This window comes from Anabrus simplex, chromosome 1 (genome assembly GCF_040414725.1).
Source record: "Anabrus simplex isolate iqAnaSimp1 chromosome 1, ASM4041472v1, whole genome shotgun sequence".
Taxonomy (NCBI): domain Eukaryota; kingdom Metazoa; phylum Arthropoda; class Insecta; order Orthoptera; family Tettigoniidae; genus Anabrus; species Anabrus simplex.
Window position 1 is genome coordinate 106,969,724 of NC_090265.1, and position 20,766 is coordinate 106,990,489.

At 38.6% G+C, this 20,766-nt stretch overlaps 1 protein-coding gene across 1 annotated transcript in view; it reads left to right on the plus strand.

Annotated features, from left to right (window-relative positions):
* Rat1 (5'-3' exoribonuclease 2 Rat1) overlaps window positions 1-20,766 on the plus strand; it is a 184,425-nt gene that overhangs the window by 18,561 nt on the left and 145,098 nt on the right. The window contains exons 3-6 of the mRNA XM_068224996.1: window positions 1,879-1,990; window positions 2,249-2,422; window positions 10,121-10,283; window positions 16,019-16,177. Coding sequence (XP_068081097.1) covers window positions 1,879-1,990; window positions 2,249-2,422; window positions 10,121-10,283; window positions 16,019-16,177 — 608 coding nt within the window. The remainder of the gene's footprint in view (window positions 1-1,878; window positions 1,991-2,248; window positions 2,423-10,120; window positions 10,284-16,018; window positions 16,178-20,766) is intronic.

Here is a 20,766-nt window from a genome sequence, read left to right on the forward strand (position 1 = left end):
TGAAGACCATTTGCCTCGCTTTGACTCCCCATGCAAATTCAATAGGAAAGACGCTGGTCAGCGACTGACTTTTTCATGCCTGCACATAAAATTCCCTGAACATGACTGAAAATAAACGCATATACTGCATTTTGTTATCATTTAAATTTAAGACTAAACTTATCTACATCGAGCTGAAATGTTTCTTTACCAGCAGTGAAAAAATTAGGAAAATTATGAATACAAAATAGGAGTTATGACATGATAAGTTCTATGCAATGAAGATTTTGCATTTTGCAGAACTTTCCCTTATATTACCATTTTCACACAATTTTTTTTTTTTTTTTTTTTTTTTTTTTTTTTTTTTAATGGCATCAAATGCGCCTTGAAATTCTGTACATAACACGATATTCACCCATTTTAACCAATAACATTCTGATTTACGGATATTTGGCAAACCCGCTGCATTAGAGTAGGACAGCGCTACCCGCAAAACATGGGAGAAGGAAAGAGACGGAATTATCCCATTACTGCTGTACTGCAATTTAAGGTTGGAACGCTCTATAGCCAGGTTTGTTCCCCCTTCAGTAGGCCTACTCACGTGGTCTCCACTTGGCATTATCACAGCCATGACTTTCCCCCTAGGTTGGGATCGCCCCTTTCCCAACCCACGGCTCGTCCAGGCTACGTAGAGTAAAGTGATGTGTTGGTTCCAGCGTCCTGCAGTCAGCCTTCACCTCGAAAATCACCAGCCCCACTTCACCTCAACCACCGTATCACCCATGTGGAAGAACCATGGATGCCTCTCTAGCATGTGTAGCCTAGTAATAATCACAATGCCTCAAGACGTTTTCTGGCAATACATGTTTTTGTTGCACAAGATGGTATTTTATTTCCAGACAAGTCCGGAGGGCCCCACTATTTGCCACCTTGGATGCGCCTGATAGGGGAACAGGTAGGAAAACTCTTCTCTGCCGAGGCTTGCAAATTTGTGATTTTAATGGAATTGAAACATTATCATATAGAATAGAAAGCATCTCAATTCTTTATTATGGTCATAGCAAATGGACAGTGCAGAGTAGCTCAAACAATAGAGCGCTGGTCTTCTGAGCTCAAGTTGGCAGGTTCGATCACAGCTCAGTTTGCTGATAGAAGGTTTTCAGATTTTTCTATCTTGTGTCAGTAGATTTACCGGCATGTTAATGAACTTCTGCAGGACAAAATTCCGGCACCTTGGGTTCTTCAAAAGCAATAAGAGTAGAAGAGAAGAAAATATTTATTCTGTATGGTTAATAAAATGATATTTTCTTATAAAGATAATTGCATGTTGTCTTGTTTGTACTAGACTGCTGTATTGTCCTGGTCACCAAACAACATCCGTCCTTCTCCTTGTAAAATGTATTTGATATCTTATGGAATTTAACTTTATGAAGAAACTCTCTTACCAATTGAATTTTCTATGTGGTTTGGATCATGTAGCTGTAAACTTGCATTTGGGAGATGGTGGGTTCGAACCACACTGTTGGCAGTCCTAAAGGTGACTTTCTGTGGGTTCCTATTTTCTCATCAAGCTGATGTTGGGGCTGTACCTTAATTAATGCCACAGTCGCTTCTTTCCCAATCTTAGCCCTTTCCCATTGTTGCAGTAAGATGTCTGTTTTAGTGCAACATACAGCAAATAGCCAAAAAAGACACAATCGTATGTGTTTTTTTTTCACAAATTGTATACAGTACTTTTCATGAATTTCAGATGACATACACCAGAATGAAGGAAATTGCATTCTAACATATAGGGCCTATCTTCTAATTATGCAACTGCTATATAAAACCTAATGTCTGGTTGATGAACCTTTATTATGTGAAATGAGTCATTTCTGAATTTCTTTCTCTTTTTCACAGACCAGCACCAAAAAATGAAGATGAAATGATGGTGGCAATTTTTGAGTGCATAGACAGGCTGTTTAATATTGTTCGGCCAAGGAAGTTACTGTACATGGCTATTGATGGTGTGGTAGGTACTCATGTATGAACATTCTATACTGTAATAGACTGGAGTAAAAGCAGAGAGGAATGCTTTTAACATCTTCACCTGGATGGGATATCTTTCTTGAATGAATATAAACTTTTGTTAACTGAAAATTACTCTTATCTGGCAATTATTTGTGGATAATTATCCAATGTACTTGACAGTGTGTAGAGTTTGTTTGACTTGCTCTTTTAAGTATTTAAATTGACGTACAATGTCCAAAAACTTTTTTTTTTTTTTTAGGCTCCAAGGGCAAAAATGAACCAACAACGATCTCGACGTTTCCGAGCATCTAAGGAATCTGTTGAGAAGATTGCAGAAGTTGCACGCATCCGTAGTGAATTAGCCTTGAAAGGATGTATTCTTCCCCCTGAAAAGCCAAAGGAAGATCATTTTGATAGCAACTGTATTACACCGGTAAGTAAGTAATTAGTTTCCACTATAGGACTGCAGGCTCTTTTCCAGGGTGATGGTATGGTGCTCAGTCAAGTGTGTTCACCTCTGTGAGAGACATTTTCATGAATTTGACATAGTTTTACAATAGATGTTAGATGACAATAATTGAAAGTTGTTCTAGTTTTTTATGCTCTTAACATTTCTCCTGAAATCTTTTTTGAAATGAGGGACAATTTTTAGATGCTTATCTGGTCAAGAAAGAAGGTAGCAGCTAGCTATGGTGATGAATCTGAAATGAAGCAATTGATATTTTTAAGCCCCTCTGTGCAGGAGGAGTCACTGTGCGTGTGACTTCCTGATGCAGGAGGAGACGATTGCTCACCATGAGTTAGGAATGTAAAATGTGCAATATTGGAACTTCTGTAACATTATATGCATATACAATATTTGGTGCCATATAACACATTTTTTGTACGTTATGTTGCAAAACACCTCCCTCTAAAGCACATCATGCAAGCACGTGGCCCAGCTTCATACACCTCGCTACCCCATTGATTTTCCACTCTCATTAACACTATGGCAACATTACTTATTATTCATCAGAATCGGGATCGCTATAATTTAAGTAGTTGTAACTATTGTTCAAAGGCAAAGAAATACTCGCATCAAAAAGCCAAATTTACCACCTCTCGCCCTTGTCTGTTGTCACAGTGCTAAAATTTGATGACTTTCAAATTGCTCAAAGTAAAGAAGAAGGTTGATAAGAGTTGATATTTACCTACCTGAAAAAGAAAGAAAACAATATACTATCCCTTTGTAGGCCTAAAAGAAACTTTGATTTTTTCACAGTCCTTACGATGTGGTGATTAACCCTTATACGCTCAGCGAGCCGATCTATCGGCTCGGGTGGTATTGCTTAAAACACTCAGCGTGCCGATCTATCGGCTTTGTGTTCGGACGGCTGTATAAGTACCTTAATGGACCCCCAGATGTCAGGAAAAGACATTAATAGTAGCTTTTGGATTTAGTTTACACTTTTCTCGAGATACAGACACTAAGCTCACCTGTTTGGAACAAATGAAGTTATCAAACCGCCTATGTTCACCGCATGACGAGTTGAAGTGTGTTGCTTGCCAGTACAGTCTCATTTAAGCTTCAAAATACGTGTTTCCCTTCGTTTTATTGTTTCCATTTTAATAATAGATTATTGTTAATTATATTTTGTTTATATTCTACATTTATCAGTGTTCTCAAGTGAATTTTAGTTTAACATTTCGTGTTATTAGATTTTCGTGCCACGAGTAGGCCTAATTTTTTTACATGGCTGGGCCAAGTTCTAGACTAAATAATTCCGATGTTTTGGATTATTTAGATGCTTTAGACGATGACGGTGACGTTATAGCCGATATTGATTCGTATTTCAGTCCGACTCATTGGCTGAATGATCAGCGTTGAGGTATTCGGTTCAGAGGGCCCGGGTTTGATTCGCGGCCAGGTCGGGAATTTTATCGCCATTGATTAATTCTTCTGACCCGGGGCCTGTGTGTTTGTGTTTGTCCCAACACTTTCTTCTTCATATTCAGACAACACACTACACTACAAACTACCACGGTAACACGCGATAGTGATTACTTCCCCCCATATAGGGTTGGCGTCAGCAAGGGCATCCGGCCATAAAACACGAGCCAAATCCACATGTGCGACACAGTTCGCACCCGCGACCCCACAGGTGTGGGAAAAGCTGTAGATAAAGAAGAAGTGATTCGGATTTTACAGGTACTGATGATAGGAGAATGTTTTCCAAAACACAAATGCTGACTCCGGAAGGTACATGTACAGTTCTTTACGTCAGGTGCTATAACTCATGACCAAATAAGAATACAAAAAACAAAATTATATCATGTTATACAGAATTAAATGCTCTTATTTTCAGAATGACTGAACAACAATATCACTAAAGAACATATTACTTTTTTAGTATTTCAAAACAGATTTTTATTTTTTGTAATATATTTTCAAATTTCAAAATTTATTTTGAAGTAAAATATGCCATGAACAATTTTGGGATATTTTTTTCCTAAAACGGTATTAAATAGTGTACTACTGTAATTTTTTTCAATTTTGTAACTGGGGATTTCTTTATACGGCAATTTTTTACATTTTAACATGCATAATCATGAAAAATGGCCTGAGTGTTTTGGGCTTGACCGGTGAAAATAGCCTGAGAGCAAAAGGGTTAATATTTGATTAGTTCTGTTTCCATTGTATCAGTTTGAAATTGTTGTATGAATATCCACAGCCTGTTTCCAGTCATTCGACTTGGTCAGGAATGGAATGAATGAAGCTCCCATCTAGCGGCGAGGATAGGAATTGTGCCGGCTGCCGAAGCCTGTCACACTCCTGGGGCAATGATTAATGAATGACAAATGAAATGATATTGGAGAGTGTTGCTGGAATGAATTATGACAGGAAAAACCGGAGTACCCGGAGAAAAACCTGTCCCACCCCCGCTTTGTCCAGCACAAATCTCACATGGAGTGACCAGGATTTGAACCACGGAATCCAGCGATGAGAAGCTGGCGTGCTGCCACCTGAGCCACGGAGGCTGAAATTGTTGTATAATAACGTATGTTGTCCGATAAATGATAAACATAGAGTGGGGCCCAATGTATCATTTGCCTTCTTTCTTCGTTAAGAACTTTAGAACAAATTATAAAGGAAAGTCTAGCTTAATGTTGTTAGTTGCCAGCGACCACATGAGCAGAAGTAGACTTCAATAAATCACTACTAATGTGCATTTAGTGCAGTCGCCCAGGTGGCGGATTCCCTATATGTTGTTTTCCTAGCCTTTTCCTTAAATGATTGCAAAGAAATTGGTAAGTTATTCCAGTTGCTAACTCCCCTTCCTATTAACGAATATTTGCCCCAACTTGTCCTCTTGAATTCCAACTTTATCTTCATGTTGTGATCTTTCCTACTTTTAGAGACACCACTCAAACTTATTCGTCTACTGATGTCATTCCACGCCATCTCTCCACTGACAGCTTGGAACATACCACTTGTGATACAGATGTTGATTCCCATAGGGAACCTGAAATATTTGTCCCAGATGAGTAAATTTATAATACCAGTATAGTTGTTCCATTATTGGACATTATAAATTATCCAGCTGACTCATTCCTGGTTGCCAGCATTTTGCCCCAGTGTGCTAAGTTGGGCTCATCAGTTGGTAAATAGCACACCTACCAAGACACATGGCTAGTGATTACCATGGAAGCCACATGGCTAGTGCATACCTTGGAGGCCACTGCGATATGCACTAGCGATGCGTCTAGGTAGGTGTTCTATTTACCAACTGACGAGCCCAACTTAGCACATTGGGACAAAAATCTGGCAGCCAGGAATGAATTAGCTGGAAAATGTATGATGTCCAATAACGGACCAACTATATTGGTATTACATACCACTTAGTCGAGCAGCTCGTCTACTTTCTCTCAAGTCTTCCCAGCCCAAACTTTGCAACATTTTTGTAACGCTACTCTTTTGTCGGAAATCACCTAGAACAAATCGAGCTGCTTTTCTTTGAATTTTTTCCAGTCCTTGAATCAAGTAGTCCTGATGAGGGTCCCATACACTGGAACCATATTCTAGTTGAGGTCTTACCAGAGAATTATATGCCCTCTCCTTTACATCCCTACTACAACCCCTAAATACCCTCATAACCATGTGCAGAGATCTTTACCCTTTATTTACAATCATATTTATGAGATTTTCCCAATGAAGATCTTCCCGTTTATTAAGACATAGGTACTTACAATGACCTCCAAAAGGAACTTTCACTCCATCAACGCAGTAATTAAAACTGGGAGGACTTTTCTTATATGTGAAACACTCAACTTGACTTTTAACCCTGTTTATCATCATAACATTGCCTACTGTCCATCTCAAAACATTATCAAGGTCATTTTGCAGTTGCTCACAATCTTGTAACTTATTACACTGTACAGAATAACATCATCTGCAAAAAGCCTTATCTCTGATTCCACTTCTTTACACATATCATTGATATATATATATAACATAACAGTCCAATAATAGTGCCTTGAGGAAGTCCCCTCTTAATTATTACAGGGACAGATGAAGCTTTGCCTACTCTAATTCTCTAAGTTATTTTCTAGAAAGCCACCGTTCAGTCACTCTTTTGTCAAGCCCAGTTGCAGTCATTTTTGCTAGTAGTCTCCCATGATCTACCCTATCAAATGCCTTAGATAGATCAATCGTAATACAGTCCTTTGACCTCCTGAATCCAGGATATCTGCTGTATCTTGTTAGAATCCTACAAGTTGAGCTTCAGTGAAATAACCTTTCCTACACCCAAACCGCCTTCTATCAAAACAGTTATTAATTTGACAAACATGTCTAATGGCAGGTGCAAGGTTCAAACAATGAAAGGCAATTTTGAAGTGGTACTTAAAGTTTGGAAAAATTAGTGACATACAGCGACAATGGCAGAATTAGTTTTGAACAGAGCCACCAAAAAATCTAACACATTTATTCACGACAAATTCAAACCCTGATATAGATGTTGATTCCCGTAGGGAACCTGAAATATTTGTCCCAAATTAGTAAATTTATAATCCCAGTATAGTTGACCCATTATTGGACATCATATATTTTCCACTAACTCATTCCTGGTTGCCAGCATTTTGCCCCAAGTAGCCTACGCAGTGGCCTCCATGGTATGCATTAAGCCATGCATCTTGGTCGGTGTGCTTTTTACCAACTGATGAGCCCAACTTAGCACACTGAGGAAAAATGCTGCCAGCCAGCAATGAGTTAGCTAGAAAAATTATAATGTCCAATAACGGACCAACTATATTGATATTATAAATTCAAACCCGACAGTACTATTAGCAATGTGCAGAAAGGATGTTCCATTGACCTGTACTCGTAACATCTGCAGCTACCTCAACAGCTGTGTAATAACAATTTACATGGTCACCAGAGAAACCAAAGGGTGTGAAACATTGTTTATTGTTAGTCGATCAGGGGTATAATGAATTTTTAGGAGTATAACATGGAAGGTTTACATTGCAAGATTGCTGCATGCTATAGATGTCGACACAGTGGTTGATGATTTCAATACTGTGAGTGGCTTGAAAGCGTAGTGCACGAGAATGCGGGGTTTGGAAAGAAGATTATTAGGTCGTTTGAGGTACAACTCAAACTGAATGGTACTGTAAACTGCCACAATTGTGTGTGCTGGGTCTCCAGAAATCTGCACATCTATTTGGACAAAGTCGTCCATTTATCAGGATGTAATGTATGGTGTGGTCTGTCCTTCCGGGATTTGATCGAACCATTCTTCTTTGAAGGCACACTTGCCTGTGCGTCCTACCTCTAGAAATTTCAGGCATCAGTTTTAGCTGCCATTTGAGAGCTATATGTGGGTGAGAGATTTTATGTGCAACATGAATGCATCCCAGTCCACTGCCATCAAGATGTCAGGCTGTATCTGGATAAAACTGTACCCAGATAATGGATTTGTTGAAGAGGTGGTGTTGAGTAATCAGTATGTTCCCTAGACCTAACACCTCTTGACTTCTACTTATGGCCAGGCTGAGTGGCTCAGAGGGTTGAGGCGCTGGCCTTCTGACCCCAACTTGTCCGGTTCGACCCTGGCTCAGTATGGTGATATTTGCCTTTGCTGTGATTGTTGGATTGTGCAGCAGTAGCTCAGCTGATGTGTCGGTGCTTAATTATACGTTCGTAAATATCATCACATTCAGCTTAGACATGACCTTATTACCTCACCATATGACAGTTCAATGCAGCATGTAACAACTGTTTAACAAGTTATGTGGGGCGTACGGGCACTAATTTCACGACTAGATATAATGAACATGTAAACGCAATTAGGCATAATCATTTCTCGGCAATAGGGCAACATATGCATGAATATAAGCACAATTTCACGGACATAAATAACGATTTAAAAATATTAAATGTAGAACCTAAAGGTCCTCTGCTTAATATAAGTGAAGAATTATATATAACACTAGATCAGTATGCAAATCCTAATTATAACATAAATGAGTTATCTGAAAAAACTAACATTTTGTTCAATAAAATCGTTCCTATCTTAAAAAATGACTACGTCAAAATAGTCAACAGACGACGTCATACACAGGCTACGGCGCAGACAGCGAACCTCAGTGACTCCGCCCATACACACGTAACAACCTCCCCTACTTATCCCTCCGCCCCTCTCACAACAGACAACACTAGAACCATCAGTACGAGGTACATTACTCGTCAAACGGCCAAGAAACTTGCATTTCAAACATCCAGCAGTAAGTAAATTAATTCAGGCTTACAAATTCACACAACATTACACTTCTATTGAAACCTAACTCACTTCATTCATTTTGGCTTACAGACTTTACCAGCCTTAAAAAGGGAAAGGAACCACCACAGTCTTACGGCATTTGATGGGAGAAAACTCCAGAAGTTAGGCCAGAACTGAATCACACATATATTCCATAATTTAACACGTGTCAAGCTTATTGATTCATTTCACAATTATAGGAAAGTGCTGTTATTTTACAAATGGAACCTATAAAGACCAACATTCGACATATATAAAAAAAAGGCAAATTATGGAAATATAACGCAAGAATCAAGGCCAACATGTTTCAGTGTCACTAAACACACTGACTATATTACTAGACATTCAAGTGCTTTTAAAATTTCTGTAGTAAATGATAAGCATTCAATTTATTAGACATTTATGTTTTATACAATACATAATCAACATAATATGAAACTTGTAATTTTATGCAAGAAGGAAATGACATTTAATCATTAGATTTAAAAGCCAACCATACACGGCATATTTAAATATTATCAATATCTGATGTTATATAAGACAAATTGTTATAATATTTTACCACATAACAACGCAAGATCCAAAGCAATAAGTATTTTAGACTTTAAAGTACAATGATTAGACTTTAAAATATATTAGTGTGTTTATGTAAAATATTTTATAGAGATCAACCCGCATTTATATTTTGCCTAAAATAATATCACTCCAGCAATAAGGTATAAAGATGTAACATGATATTTTATTATAATTATCACGCAAGTTTTATTTATCAAATTTTACTGATAGTCTATTCACGATTGTACATAAGTATAAAAGGGATTCGATTCAACAGAATAAGCAACAATACCTAAGATAAATGCTTAATCAACCCAAGGATGCATTCTGTCAGCCCAAGGGCATGTATATAATAGACAAAGTTTTGAAATTTTAATTTTTAATTTTAACACAACGCTTAGAAATTTGTAAGTTTTTAAGATAAGTTTTCACTGAAAATCATGAAACAATATATCATGAAGGTCTTTCAGAGGTGTAAGATAGAAATGCAAATGTGATTCTGATATAGCTGAGGATGACCTATGAAGGGTCGAAACCGGTCCTAGATTGTAATACTTTGCAAGAAAATAAATGTATTGATTAGGTGGAATTTTTCTTTCCTTTTATGAAGATTAATGAGTATCGTGTTTTTGGCATTAGAAGTATGGCTTTACTTCAAGAAAAATAGTGGCGGAAGACTCACCCTGTGTATAAAAACCAAATTGAGCTGTAGTTTTGTCTTGATTGTCATATTAATTTGAAACTTATTTTTGAATCCTACCTGTCATATTTTCCAGGGAACTCCATTTATGGCACGTCTCTCGACATGTCTTCATTACTACATCCATGACCGCATGAATAGTAATCCTGCATGGAAGGGCATCAAGGTTATTTTATCAGATGCTAATGTCCCTGGTGAGGGAGAGCACAAGATTATGGACTACATTCGTAGACAAAGAGGTGAGTATGCCAAAATATTCTATCATTTTTAAGAGTAATGTTCACATCAGTCAGACTGTTGAATGGTGTAATAATATCTATTTTAGACTGTGTATTTTAGCTTTCACAGTAAATATGAAATAAACCCAAAAATACATTAGGTTAAGTGTCCTCCTATTTTTTTGTCTTTTCCATGTGAATGAGCAATAAAGTACAAATCTCATAAAATCCTTTCTCCTTATACAAAATTCGTCTGAGTTGAGACAAATATGGTTCTTTATTTAACTCTCCCTTTATACCCTAATCCTCATCTATCTCTTCAGTTCCAGGATTAGTCCCTTTTCCTTATGCTGTTCTGGACCAAGATCCGTCGGTGTGTCTGTGGTCCCCTTTTCATTTTATTTATAAATCAGTAGATTTGTACATGTCATTGACTGTATTTTCTCACATAATTAATGCTCTTGCATAATTTACGCATCCCAATATTTTGGAGTCCAAAGTGGAGAAAAAGAGATGTTCGTGTATTTGACGAATTTGCTTCTTCGATCATCCATCATGCAGTTCCGGATGCATTTCTAAATACAGATGTCAACTACTCAAATAGCAGCCTTCCTATTGTGAAACCGAGCATTCCAAATACTGTGCAACGGGCTGTTATCAAATGGCTGGAATTACCATTGCACTAGTTCAGTGAGTGAATCAGTACAGAAGAACTAGTGACGCTCTATTCCAGTCTGGTACAAACATAATTTTACGAGTGTTTCGGGTACCATACATGCACAGTATTCACATGCACATGGCCACAAAGTCAAACAATTGATAAGAAAGGGACATCGAATGCTATCATACGCACTACCGGAAGCGTAAAACAATGATGTACTGCATGCTTACTGTAACAGCTGTTGACAGAAAGCTTGCACCTTACATTATATTATTGTAAAATGAAAACAATGCCTAAAGTAAAGTTTCCGGAATCCATGTTCATATCCAAGTAAAAGAGGGTGGATGGACACGTCACTCTTACAAGATTGGATATGAACTATTTGGGGAAATCTAGGCGGGGTCCCCCCTTCGATGCCCAGCCCTTCTCATGTTGGACAGTTTTTGTGGCCACGTGACGGAAGACACTAATAAATTATTGGAAACCATGAAAACCGATTTGAGAGTGAATCCTGGTGGACTGACGTTGGTACTTCAACACTGGGATATTTCAGTAAAGAAACCATGAAGGACATTATGCGAAAACTCATCAGTGCTGGATGGCAGAAAATGTGCACAAACTACAGGCAAGATTTGGAAACCGCTTGTGGAACTCCTGTGTGAGTGGATATTGTGCACTTGAGTCATGATTTCTCAAGTTTGTTAGACGGCAATGAACCAGGCATGTTGACCGTGCGGTTAGGGGCGCGCGGCTGTGGGCTTGCATCAGGGAGATAGTGGATTTGAATCCCACTGGCGGCATCCCTGACGATGGTTTTCCGTGGTTTCCCATTTTCACACCTGGAAAATGCTGGGGCTGTGTACCTTAATTAAGGCCATGGCCACTTCCAACTCTTAGGCCTTTCCTATTCCATCGTCGCCATAAGATCTATCTGTGTCGGTGCGACGTAAAGCCACTAGCAAAAGAAAGACAGGAGTGAAGATGACTTCTTATGGAGAGGTGTGAGCAGTGGTAGCAGTAGCAGCAATGCTTCCTGCAGTGCTGGTAGTGAACTCAGGAGACGTTAACCTATAGAAGATAAGACATTTCTTTTTGCCAGTATTTCATTATTATAAATTGTACTTTTATCAGATCATATTTATTTAACTTCAGGTCATATTGTCAGCTCATAATGGGAAGAATATTTTCCAGTGTTGGTACTTCAAACTCATGTGTCCAACTTACCTAATGTACCCTGTTTGACTTTTCAGAAAAAATGCCTGCCGTAATTTTACGCCAAGTTACGATAACCACATATGAGTTGGACCAATTTTGTGTATATTATATTTGATGTACCAGTATCTTTTAAATGTAAATAAACTGTAAATAATATTTTTAAATGTCTGAATTCCTGGATTTACGCATCCGAAGTTTTCACCTATATTTTTTCACAATGCTTATTGAAGATAAAAGTTTTCTACCTATTCAATTGTATTGTGTATTGAATAGGTGGAAACCTTTTATCTTCAATAAGCATAAGCATAAAAGGTTTCTACCTATTCAATTGTATTGTGTATTGAATAGGTGGAAACCTTTTATCTTCATTAAGCATTATAAATCTCGATTCAATACGGACCATAATGAAATTCTTAATATTACCTATTCTTTTTGTCAAAAAATTGTGTTAATTATGTGAGAAAATACGGTAGTGTTTGTGAAATTCTGGAAACCATATTTTCATAATCAGTGTACTTATTCTGATCATAAATTGATTCGTTTTCAAGAACCATCTTTTCCTTTGGAGTACATCAAGTTAGATTACAGTAGATTCTGCTGGCATATAAATAAAAATTTTAACACATTTGAAATAAACGATAGGAATGACATTGACCATGCAATTGTTCACCTCTATAATAATGTCAATAATGCACAGAAGTATATCATTCGTGTCGCCAGATTTCTCGCGCACTTGCCTACGGGCGACGATGGTGCTGGTCACATTGTCAGCAATGAGAATGGCAGCAGATGTAATTTACGGCCAAGTAGCGGTCTTGCATCTTGCTGTGGGTTCCAGACCATCAGTAATAATAGTAATAATAATGTTCTGGACCGTCGTCAAAATGTGCGGACTGCGCTGGAAACGGGTCCTTCCCAGATAATGACTACAATTGCAGTCCGGCCGCGGGTTCAGTACCGCCAAGGCACCCAAGACGACACCACGCCAGATCTCCTTGAAGATTTGATCCATATTAAAAATGCGTATAGGGAAAGATGGCAAAGATTTAGGGACCCAACTGGCAGAGTGGAATACCTGGATCTAGCCTGGGAAGTTCGAAATTGATTGCTGGAAAGAAAGATTGAAAATTGGGAGGAATTTTGCCGTATTCTCTCAGAAAACAAGTCAGATCACGAATTTTGGCGGATTCTCTCAGAAAACGAGTTAGATCGCGAATTTCGGCAGATTATATATGAAACGTTAAGCATTCAATTATAAATGTCATTATAATACCGTATTGAAGCACGGGTATCTTGCTAGTATTCAAATAGTTTTTAAGAGGAACAAGGTACCTGGAAATAATGTACTAAAAAACTCAGTGATCCACCTAAGCTATACTACAGCTGAAGATGTTCTCAAGTAAGAACGAAACGTACTGTTTCTAATTAATTAATTTGCTAAAAAGCAAATAAAAAGTATCAAAAAGGTGGAAATTTTCAGTTATTGTAAGTCTCTGCAGATGGCTAATTGCCGCGCCACGCAGATTTCAAGGCTGCATAATGTACAAAGTATTGTAATAAGGTAGTGAGATTCAATCACATAATTAGTATAATCTGATGGAGCTGCTGGTGCAGTGATGTCCTTCTCAGCAAACTTAGTCCATTTCAGCACATAAAGCATTCTGACCAACCTCTGTTTGCTTTAAAATCCTTCCCGTAATACCTAGACTTTGTGCAATTTCACGCTCTTTAAGCTGCATCATTTCATGACTCACAGTGTTGCCGTTGTCTCTTGCTTCTTTAACCCGCTCCAGAACATTTATGTCCTTGTTTTCGTATTTTCGTTTCTTCATACCAAGGAAGGAATGAATAGAGTGTTGGTGAGTCACAGTCTGTGATTTTTGATGAAACAAAAATTATAAACTTGACAACATTTTATCTAGCAAGTGCTCTGTTGAATCTTTCGACCGAAAGTCATTGAAAAAGTCCTAGTATGAGAAAACAAGTGAGGAACTGTACATTTGGTTTATCCAGCAAAGGCAGAAAGGAAGCCCACTTTCTAGGCCAGTCCTTCAGGAAAAGGCTTTGATGTTTGGAAACCAGTTGAAGGAATGAGGTGCTGATTTCACCGTGAGTGTAAGCTGGTTGGACAAGTGGGAAAAAAATTAATGATGTTCAGCAACTACAGTTGTGTGATCAGAAGCTCTCAGCTGATTCTGAGGCAACTGTGCAGTTTTCTACGGAATTTCAAAAGGTCTTGAAAAATGAGAACTTTACGACTGACCATCTCTATAACTGTGATGAAATGGGGCTCAACTTTAAAATGTTACCAGCTAAAATACTCGCTTTGTGCAACAACAACAACAACAACAAAAACGAAGAATGGTTCACAATTCTGGCTGCATCCAATGCCTCAGGAAATCATTAGCTTAAACTTGTTATTGGAAAGTTTGCTAATCATAGAGCTTATTTAAGAATTGTTTTTAAATGATTTTGTTACCACAGGTTAAAAAGTTTCTAGACCATGCAGGCTCACACTCGAGTAAAGATGAACTGCAGAGTGATGGCATCCATGCCTTACTTTTGCCACCTAGTTTAATTCAGTCTATATATCAGGGAGTTCTGGAATGCCTCTAGAAAAATTATTGACACCAATTTCTATAATCTCTTCTACAAGAAATAGAAAGTGAGGTAATGATTGTTGGAGCTTAAAGAAGAAGAACAGCGAAGGATGTTGTGTACTGGGTGGCTGAGTCATGGAGTGAAATAAAGTCAGAAACACTTGGTAAGTCATGGAACAACAATTTTAAGAAAGATGGTGTTAAAAGTGAGGTGGAGGACGACATTGAAGATTTTTTTTTTGCTTTACGGCGCACCGACACAGATATGTCTTATGGTGACGATGGGATAGGAAAGACCTAGGAAGTGGAAGGAAGCGGCCGTGGCCTTAATTAAGGTACAGCCCCGGTATTTGCCTGGTGTGAAAATGGGAAACCACGGAAAACCATCTTCAGGGCTGCCGACAGTGGGGTTCGAACCCACTATCTCCCGATTACTGGATACTGGCCGCACTTAAGCAACTGCAGCTATCGAGCTCGATGAAGATGGTTTTGTCTGACCTTAAAAGACTTCCAGGTTCTGAAAGTACCGACAAGATGGACATGTGGAGTGGTTAAAAGTTAATGAACAGCTGGAAATTACAGATGCCTCTATCATAAAAATTATGATTGCACCAACACAGTGTGAAAGTACGAAGATATGACAGAGTGTATCGCTGATTTCCCATAACAAGGGACACGCTGTATCCGAGGTAGCTATGTGTTATGTCAAACAACAGCCTGATGCAACCCTGGCAGACTGCTGTTTAGACATTGGTGTTGCAGGTAATCAATAACAGTGCATTTTGTTAAAACAGAGGACACTTGACACTTTTTTTAATGTAAAAATGTGTGGGTTTTTTTTTTTCAGCACTACTGATATATGTCATACATTGTTTAACTGAAGTGTTTTTTCTAAAGACGCTTGACAATTTCTTTCAGTGTAAGTCAATATGTATGGTTCTGTTTTCTAAACTACTGTGCTGTAATGTTTAACATAAGTAAATGTTTGTGTACACAGGCTTCTTCGTGTAATTTCATGGGTCTTGAGTTATTCTGTAGTTCAAGGTAGCCTCAGTCCCATCCACCTCAAATTACAGAGACTTTATTGTATTGCTTCCATTCTCTCAATTATTATAAATTATGCTCTTCTATGGAACACTATATATTGTGAATAGTGTCTGTTTTTGGAATTAGGTTTGTTCCAAGTTTGACATTATTTTGCCGTAGATTGATAACATTTTATCATTTCGTGTACAAAATTAAATTGAAATCTTCACTGTGAGCATATTTTTTTGTTTCAGCTCAACCTGACCATGATCCCAACACTCAGCATTGTCTCTGTGGTGCAGATGCAGATCTTATTATGTTGGGCTTGGCTACCCATGAACCTAACTTTACAATTATCAGGGAAGAATTCCGACCGAACAAACCAAGACCTTGTGATATTTGTGGACAGGAAGGTAGGTGCTTTTGTATTTATGGGGGATACAATATTTAGCATCTTTATCTTGCCAAGTGCCTTATTGACACGTATATACCTGTATTCTTAATCAGTTACCACTGTTAACCATATAGTGACATTATTTTACCATTAGTAGTTGACAGAATATTTCTGGAAAATAGTGTGTTTCTTGTGGAGGCTTTGTATAGGTTCCAAAGGGGCAAAATAAAGTACAGCTCCAGCATTTGCCTGGTGTGGAAATGGGGAAAAAAAAAAAAATGGGAAAAAAATAAAACATCTTCAGATTTGCCAGTGGTGAGATTCAAACCCACCATCTCCCAAATTCAAGCTCATAGCTACACAACCCTCCTCTGCGAACCATGTGACCTTGCCACGGTGGGGAGGCTTGCGTGTCCCAATGATGCAGATAGCCGAGCTGCAGGTGCAACCATATCGGATGGGTATCTGTTGAGAGACCAGACTAACGAATGGTTCATCGAAAGGGGGGTAGCAGCCTTTCGGTAGTTGCAAGGGCTGCAGTCTAGATGATTGACTGATACGGCCTTGTAATAATACTCAACATGGCTTAGCTGTGTTGATACTGCTACACGGCTGAAAGCAACGGGAAACTACAGCCGTAACCACCTCCCGAGGACATGCAGCTCTCTCTGTATGAAAGATGTACTGATGATGGCTTCCTCCCGGGTAAAATATTCCGGAGGTAAACTAGTCCCCCATTCGGATCTCCGGGTGGGGACTACACGAGAGGGGGCAATCATCAGGAAGATGGATACTGACATTCTGCGAGTCGGAGCGTGGAATGTTAGAAGTTTGAATCGTTGTGGTAGGTTAGAGAATCTGAAAAGGGAGATGGATAGGCTAAAGTTAGATGTAGTTGGTATAAGTGAAGTACGTTGGCAGGAAGAACAGGATTTTTGGTCAGGCGACTACCGAATTATCAACACGAAATCAAACAGGGGTAATGCAGGAGTTGGTTTAATAATGAATAAGAAAATAGGGCAGCGGATAAGCTACTACGACCAGCATAGTGAAAGAATTATTGTCGCCAAGATAGACACCAAACCAATGCCCACCACAATAGTGCAGGTCTATATGCCTACTAGTTCAGCGGATGATGAAGAAATTGAAAGAATATATGAGGAGATAGAAGATTTCATACAATATGTCAAAGGTGACGAGAATCTAATTGTGATGGGAGACTGGAACGCAGTGGTAGGCCAAGGAAGAGAAGGTAGCACAGTAGGAGAATTTGGATTGGGACAAAGGAACGAAAGAGGAAGTGGGCTGGTTGAATTCTGCACTGACCATAATTTAGTCCTCGCCAATACTTGGTTCAAACACCACAAACGACGGCTGTATACGTGGACGAGACCTGGAGACACTGGAAGGTATCAAATAGACTTCATTATGATTAGGCAGAGATTCAGAAACCAGGTGTTGGATTGCAAAACTTTCCCAGGAGCAGACGTGGACTCTGACCACAACTTGTTGGTCATGAAATGCCATCTGAAGTTGAAGAAATTGAAGAAAGGAAAGAATGCAAAAAGATGGGATCTAGACAAGTTGAAAGAAAAGAGTGTGATGGATCGTTTCAAGGAACATGTTGCACAAGGACTAAATGAAAAGGCCGAAGGAAACACAGTAGAGGAAGAGTGGAGAGTCATGAAAAATGAAGTCAGTAGGGCTGCTGAAGAAATGTTAGGAAGGAAGAAAAGATCAACTAAGAATCAGTGGATAACTCAGGAGATACTAGACCTGGTTGATGAACGACGAAAATACAAGAATGCTAGAAATGAAGAGGGCAGAAAAGAATACAGGCGATTAAAGAATGAAGTGGATAGAAAGTGCAAGGTAGCTAAGGAAGAATGGCTGAAGGAGAAGTGCAAGGATGTCGAAGGCTGTATGGTCCTGGGAAAGGTAGATGCTGCATACAGGAAAATCAAGGAAACCTTTGGAGAAAGGAAATCTAGGTGCATGAATATTAAGAGCTCAGATGGAAAGCCACTTCTAGGGAAAGAAGACAAAGCAGAAAGATGGCAGGAGCATATCCAACAGTTGTATCAAGGTAACGATGTAAATAATTTCGTTCTGGAACATGAAGAGGCTGTTGATGCTGATGAAATGGGAGACCCAATTTTGAGGTCGGAGTTTGACAGAGCTGTGAGTGACCTAAATAGGAACAAGGCACCTGGAATTGATGATATTCCCTCTGAATTACTGACTGCCTTAGGAGAAACCAGCATGGTAAGGTTATTTCATTTAGTGTGCAAGATGTATGAGACAGGAGAAGTCCCATCCGATTTTCGGCAGAATGTTGTTATACCTATTCCCAAGAAAGCCGGTGCTGACAGGTGTGAAAACTACCGCACTATTAGTTTAGTATCTCATGCCTGCAAAATTTTAACACGTATTATTTACAGAAGAATGGAAAAACAAGTTGAAGCTGAGTTGGGGGAAGATCAATTTGGCTTCAGAAGAAATGTAGGAACACGTGAAGCAATCCTGACTTTACGTCTGATCTTAGAGGATCGAATCAAGAAGGACAAGCCCACGTACATGGCATTCGTAGATCTAGAAAAGGCATTCGATAATGTTGATTGGACCAGGCTATTTATGATTCTGAAGATGATAGGGATCAGATACCGAGAACGAAGAATTATCTACAACCTGTATAAAAATCAGTCTGCTGTGATAAGAATCGAGGGCTTTGAAAAAGAAGCAGCAATCCAGAAAGGAGTGAGGCAAGGCTGCAGTTTGTCCCCTCTCCTTTTCAATGTTTACATAGAACAGGCAGTAAAGGAAATCAAAGAGAAATTTGGAAAGGGAATCACAGTCCAAGGAGAGGAAATCAAAACCTTGAGATTTGCCGATGATATTGTTATTTTATCTGAGACTGCAGAAGATCTCGAGAAGTTGCTGAATGGTATGGATGAAGTCTTAGGTAAGGAGTACAAGATGAAAATAAATAAGTCCAAAACAAAAGTAATGGAGTGCAGTCGAACGAAGGCAGGTGATGTAGGAAATATTAGATTAGGAAACGAAGTCTTAAAGGAAGTAGATGAATATTGTTACTTGGGTAGTAAAATAACCAACGATGGCAGAAGTAAGGAGGACATAAAATGCAGACTAGCACAAGCAAGGAAGAGCTTTCTTAAGAAAAGAAATTTGCTCACTTCAAACATTGATATCGGAATTAGAAAGATGTTTTTGAAGACTTTTGTGTGGAGCGTGGCATTGTATGGAAGTGAAACATGGACGATAACTAGCTCAGAAAGAAAGAGAATAGAAGCTTTTGAAATGTGGTGTTACAGAAGAATGCTGAAGGTGAGATGGATAGATCGAATCACGAATGAAGAGATACTGAATCGAATTGGTGAGAGGAGATCGATTTGGCTAAATTTGACGAGAAGAAGAGATAGAATGATAGGACACATCTTAAGACACCCAGGACTTGTTCAGTTGGTTTTTGAAGGAAGTGTAGGTGGCAAGAACGGTAGGGGTAGACCAAGGTATGAATATGACAAACAGATTAGAGCAGATGTAGGATGCAATAGTTACGTAGAAATGAAAAGGTTAGCACAGGATAGGGTGGCATGGAGAGCTGCATCAAACCAGTCTATGTACTGATGACTCAAACAACAGCTACACAACTCACTCAGTCATATCAAATTCTGATTGCATAGTCAGATAAAGGATTGGGTAGCATATATTCTTGTATCTGGCTGCTACTTGCCCAATCCTAGCTCTTTTCCATACTTGTGTTGCCAAAAATTTTCAGTGTGTTATTGCGAAGTTAAACCACTTGAAAAACAAAAAATACCAAAGTTATTAATAGTTTGTTATTCACCAATACCTACATGGAATTAGCTTTGTGTTTTATTATCTGCCAACCATTACAACAGGTATTTTAAATGTATATATCAAATTCTATCAGTCTTGTAGAGAATCAACTGTACTCTTGAAGATTGTTTTTAGGCTGAAGTTGCCCTAAATTGAGGGCGAAACATGTCCCATTTAACTGATAGTCTGTTTATGTAACCACTATAAGTGGAAATTAAAGTATTGTATAGGTGGATTAAAGAACACCTTTATTATTTTTCAACTGTAAATTTTCAATACGGACCAAAAATGAGATTTATAACATGTAATAAGTGGTATGTTCCGAGCTGTCAATGGAGAAACGGCGTGGAATGTCATTAGTAGACGAATAAGTTTGAGTGGCGTCTTTAGAAGTAGGAAAGATCACAATATGAAGATAAAGTTGGAATACAAGAGGACAAATTGGGGCAAATATTCATTTATAGGAAGGGAAGTTAGGTATTGGAATAACTTACCAAGAGAGATGTTCAGTAAAGTGCGAATGTCATTGAAATCATTTAAGAAAAGGCTAGGAAAACAACAGATAGGGAATCTGCCACCTAGGTGACTGCCCTAAATGCAGATCAGTATTGATTGATTGATTGATTGATTGATTGATTGATTGATTGATTGACATTCCGTTGTAACAGCATTTCTGATTTAACAAAAATATTTTTTATGCCTACCAGTTAATCCCATGTTATATGTGTTTAAAGGAATCCTGTTGAA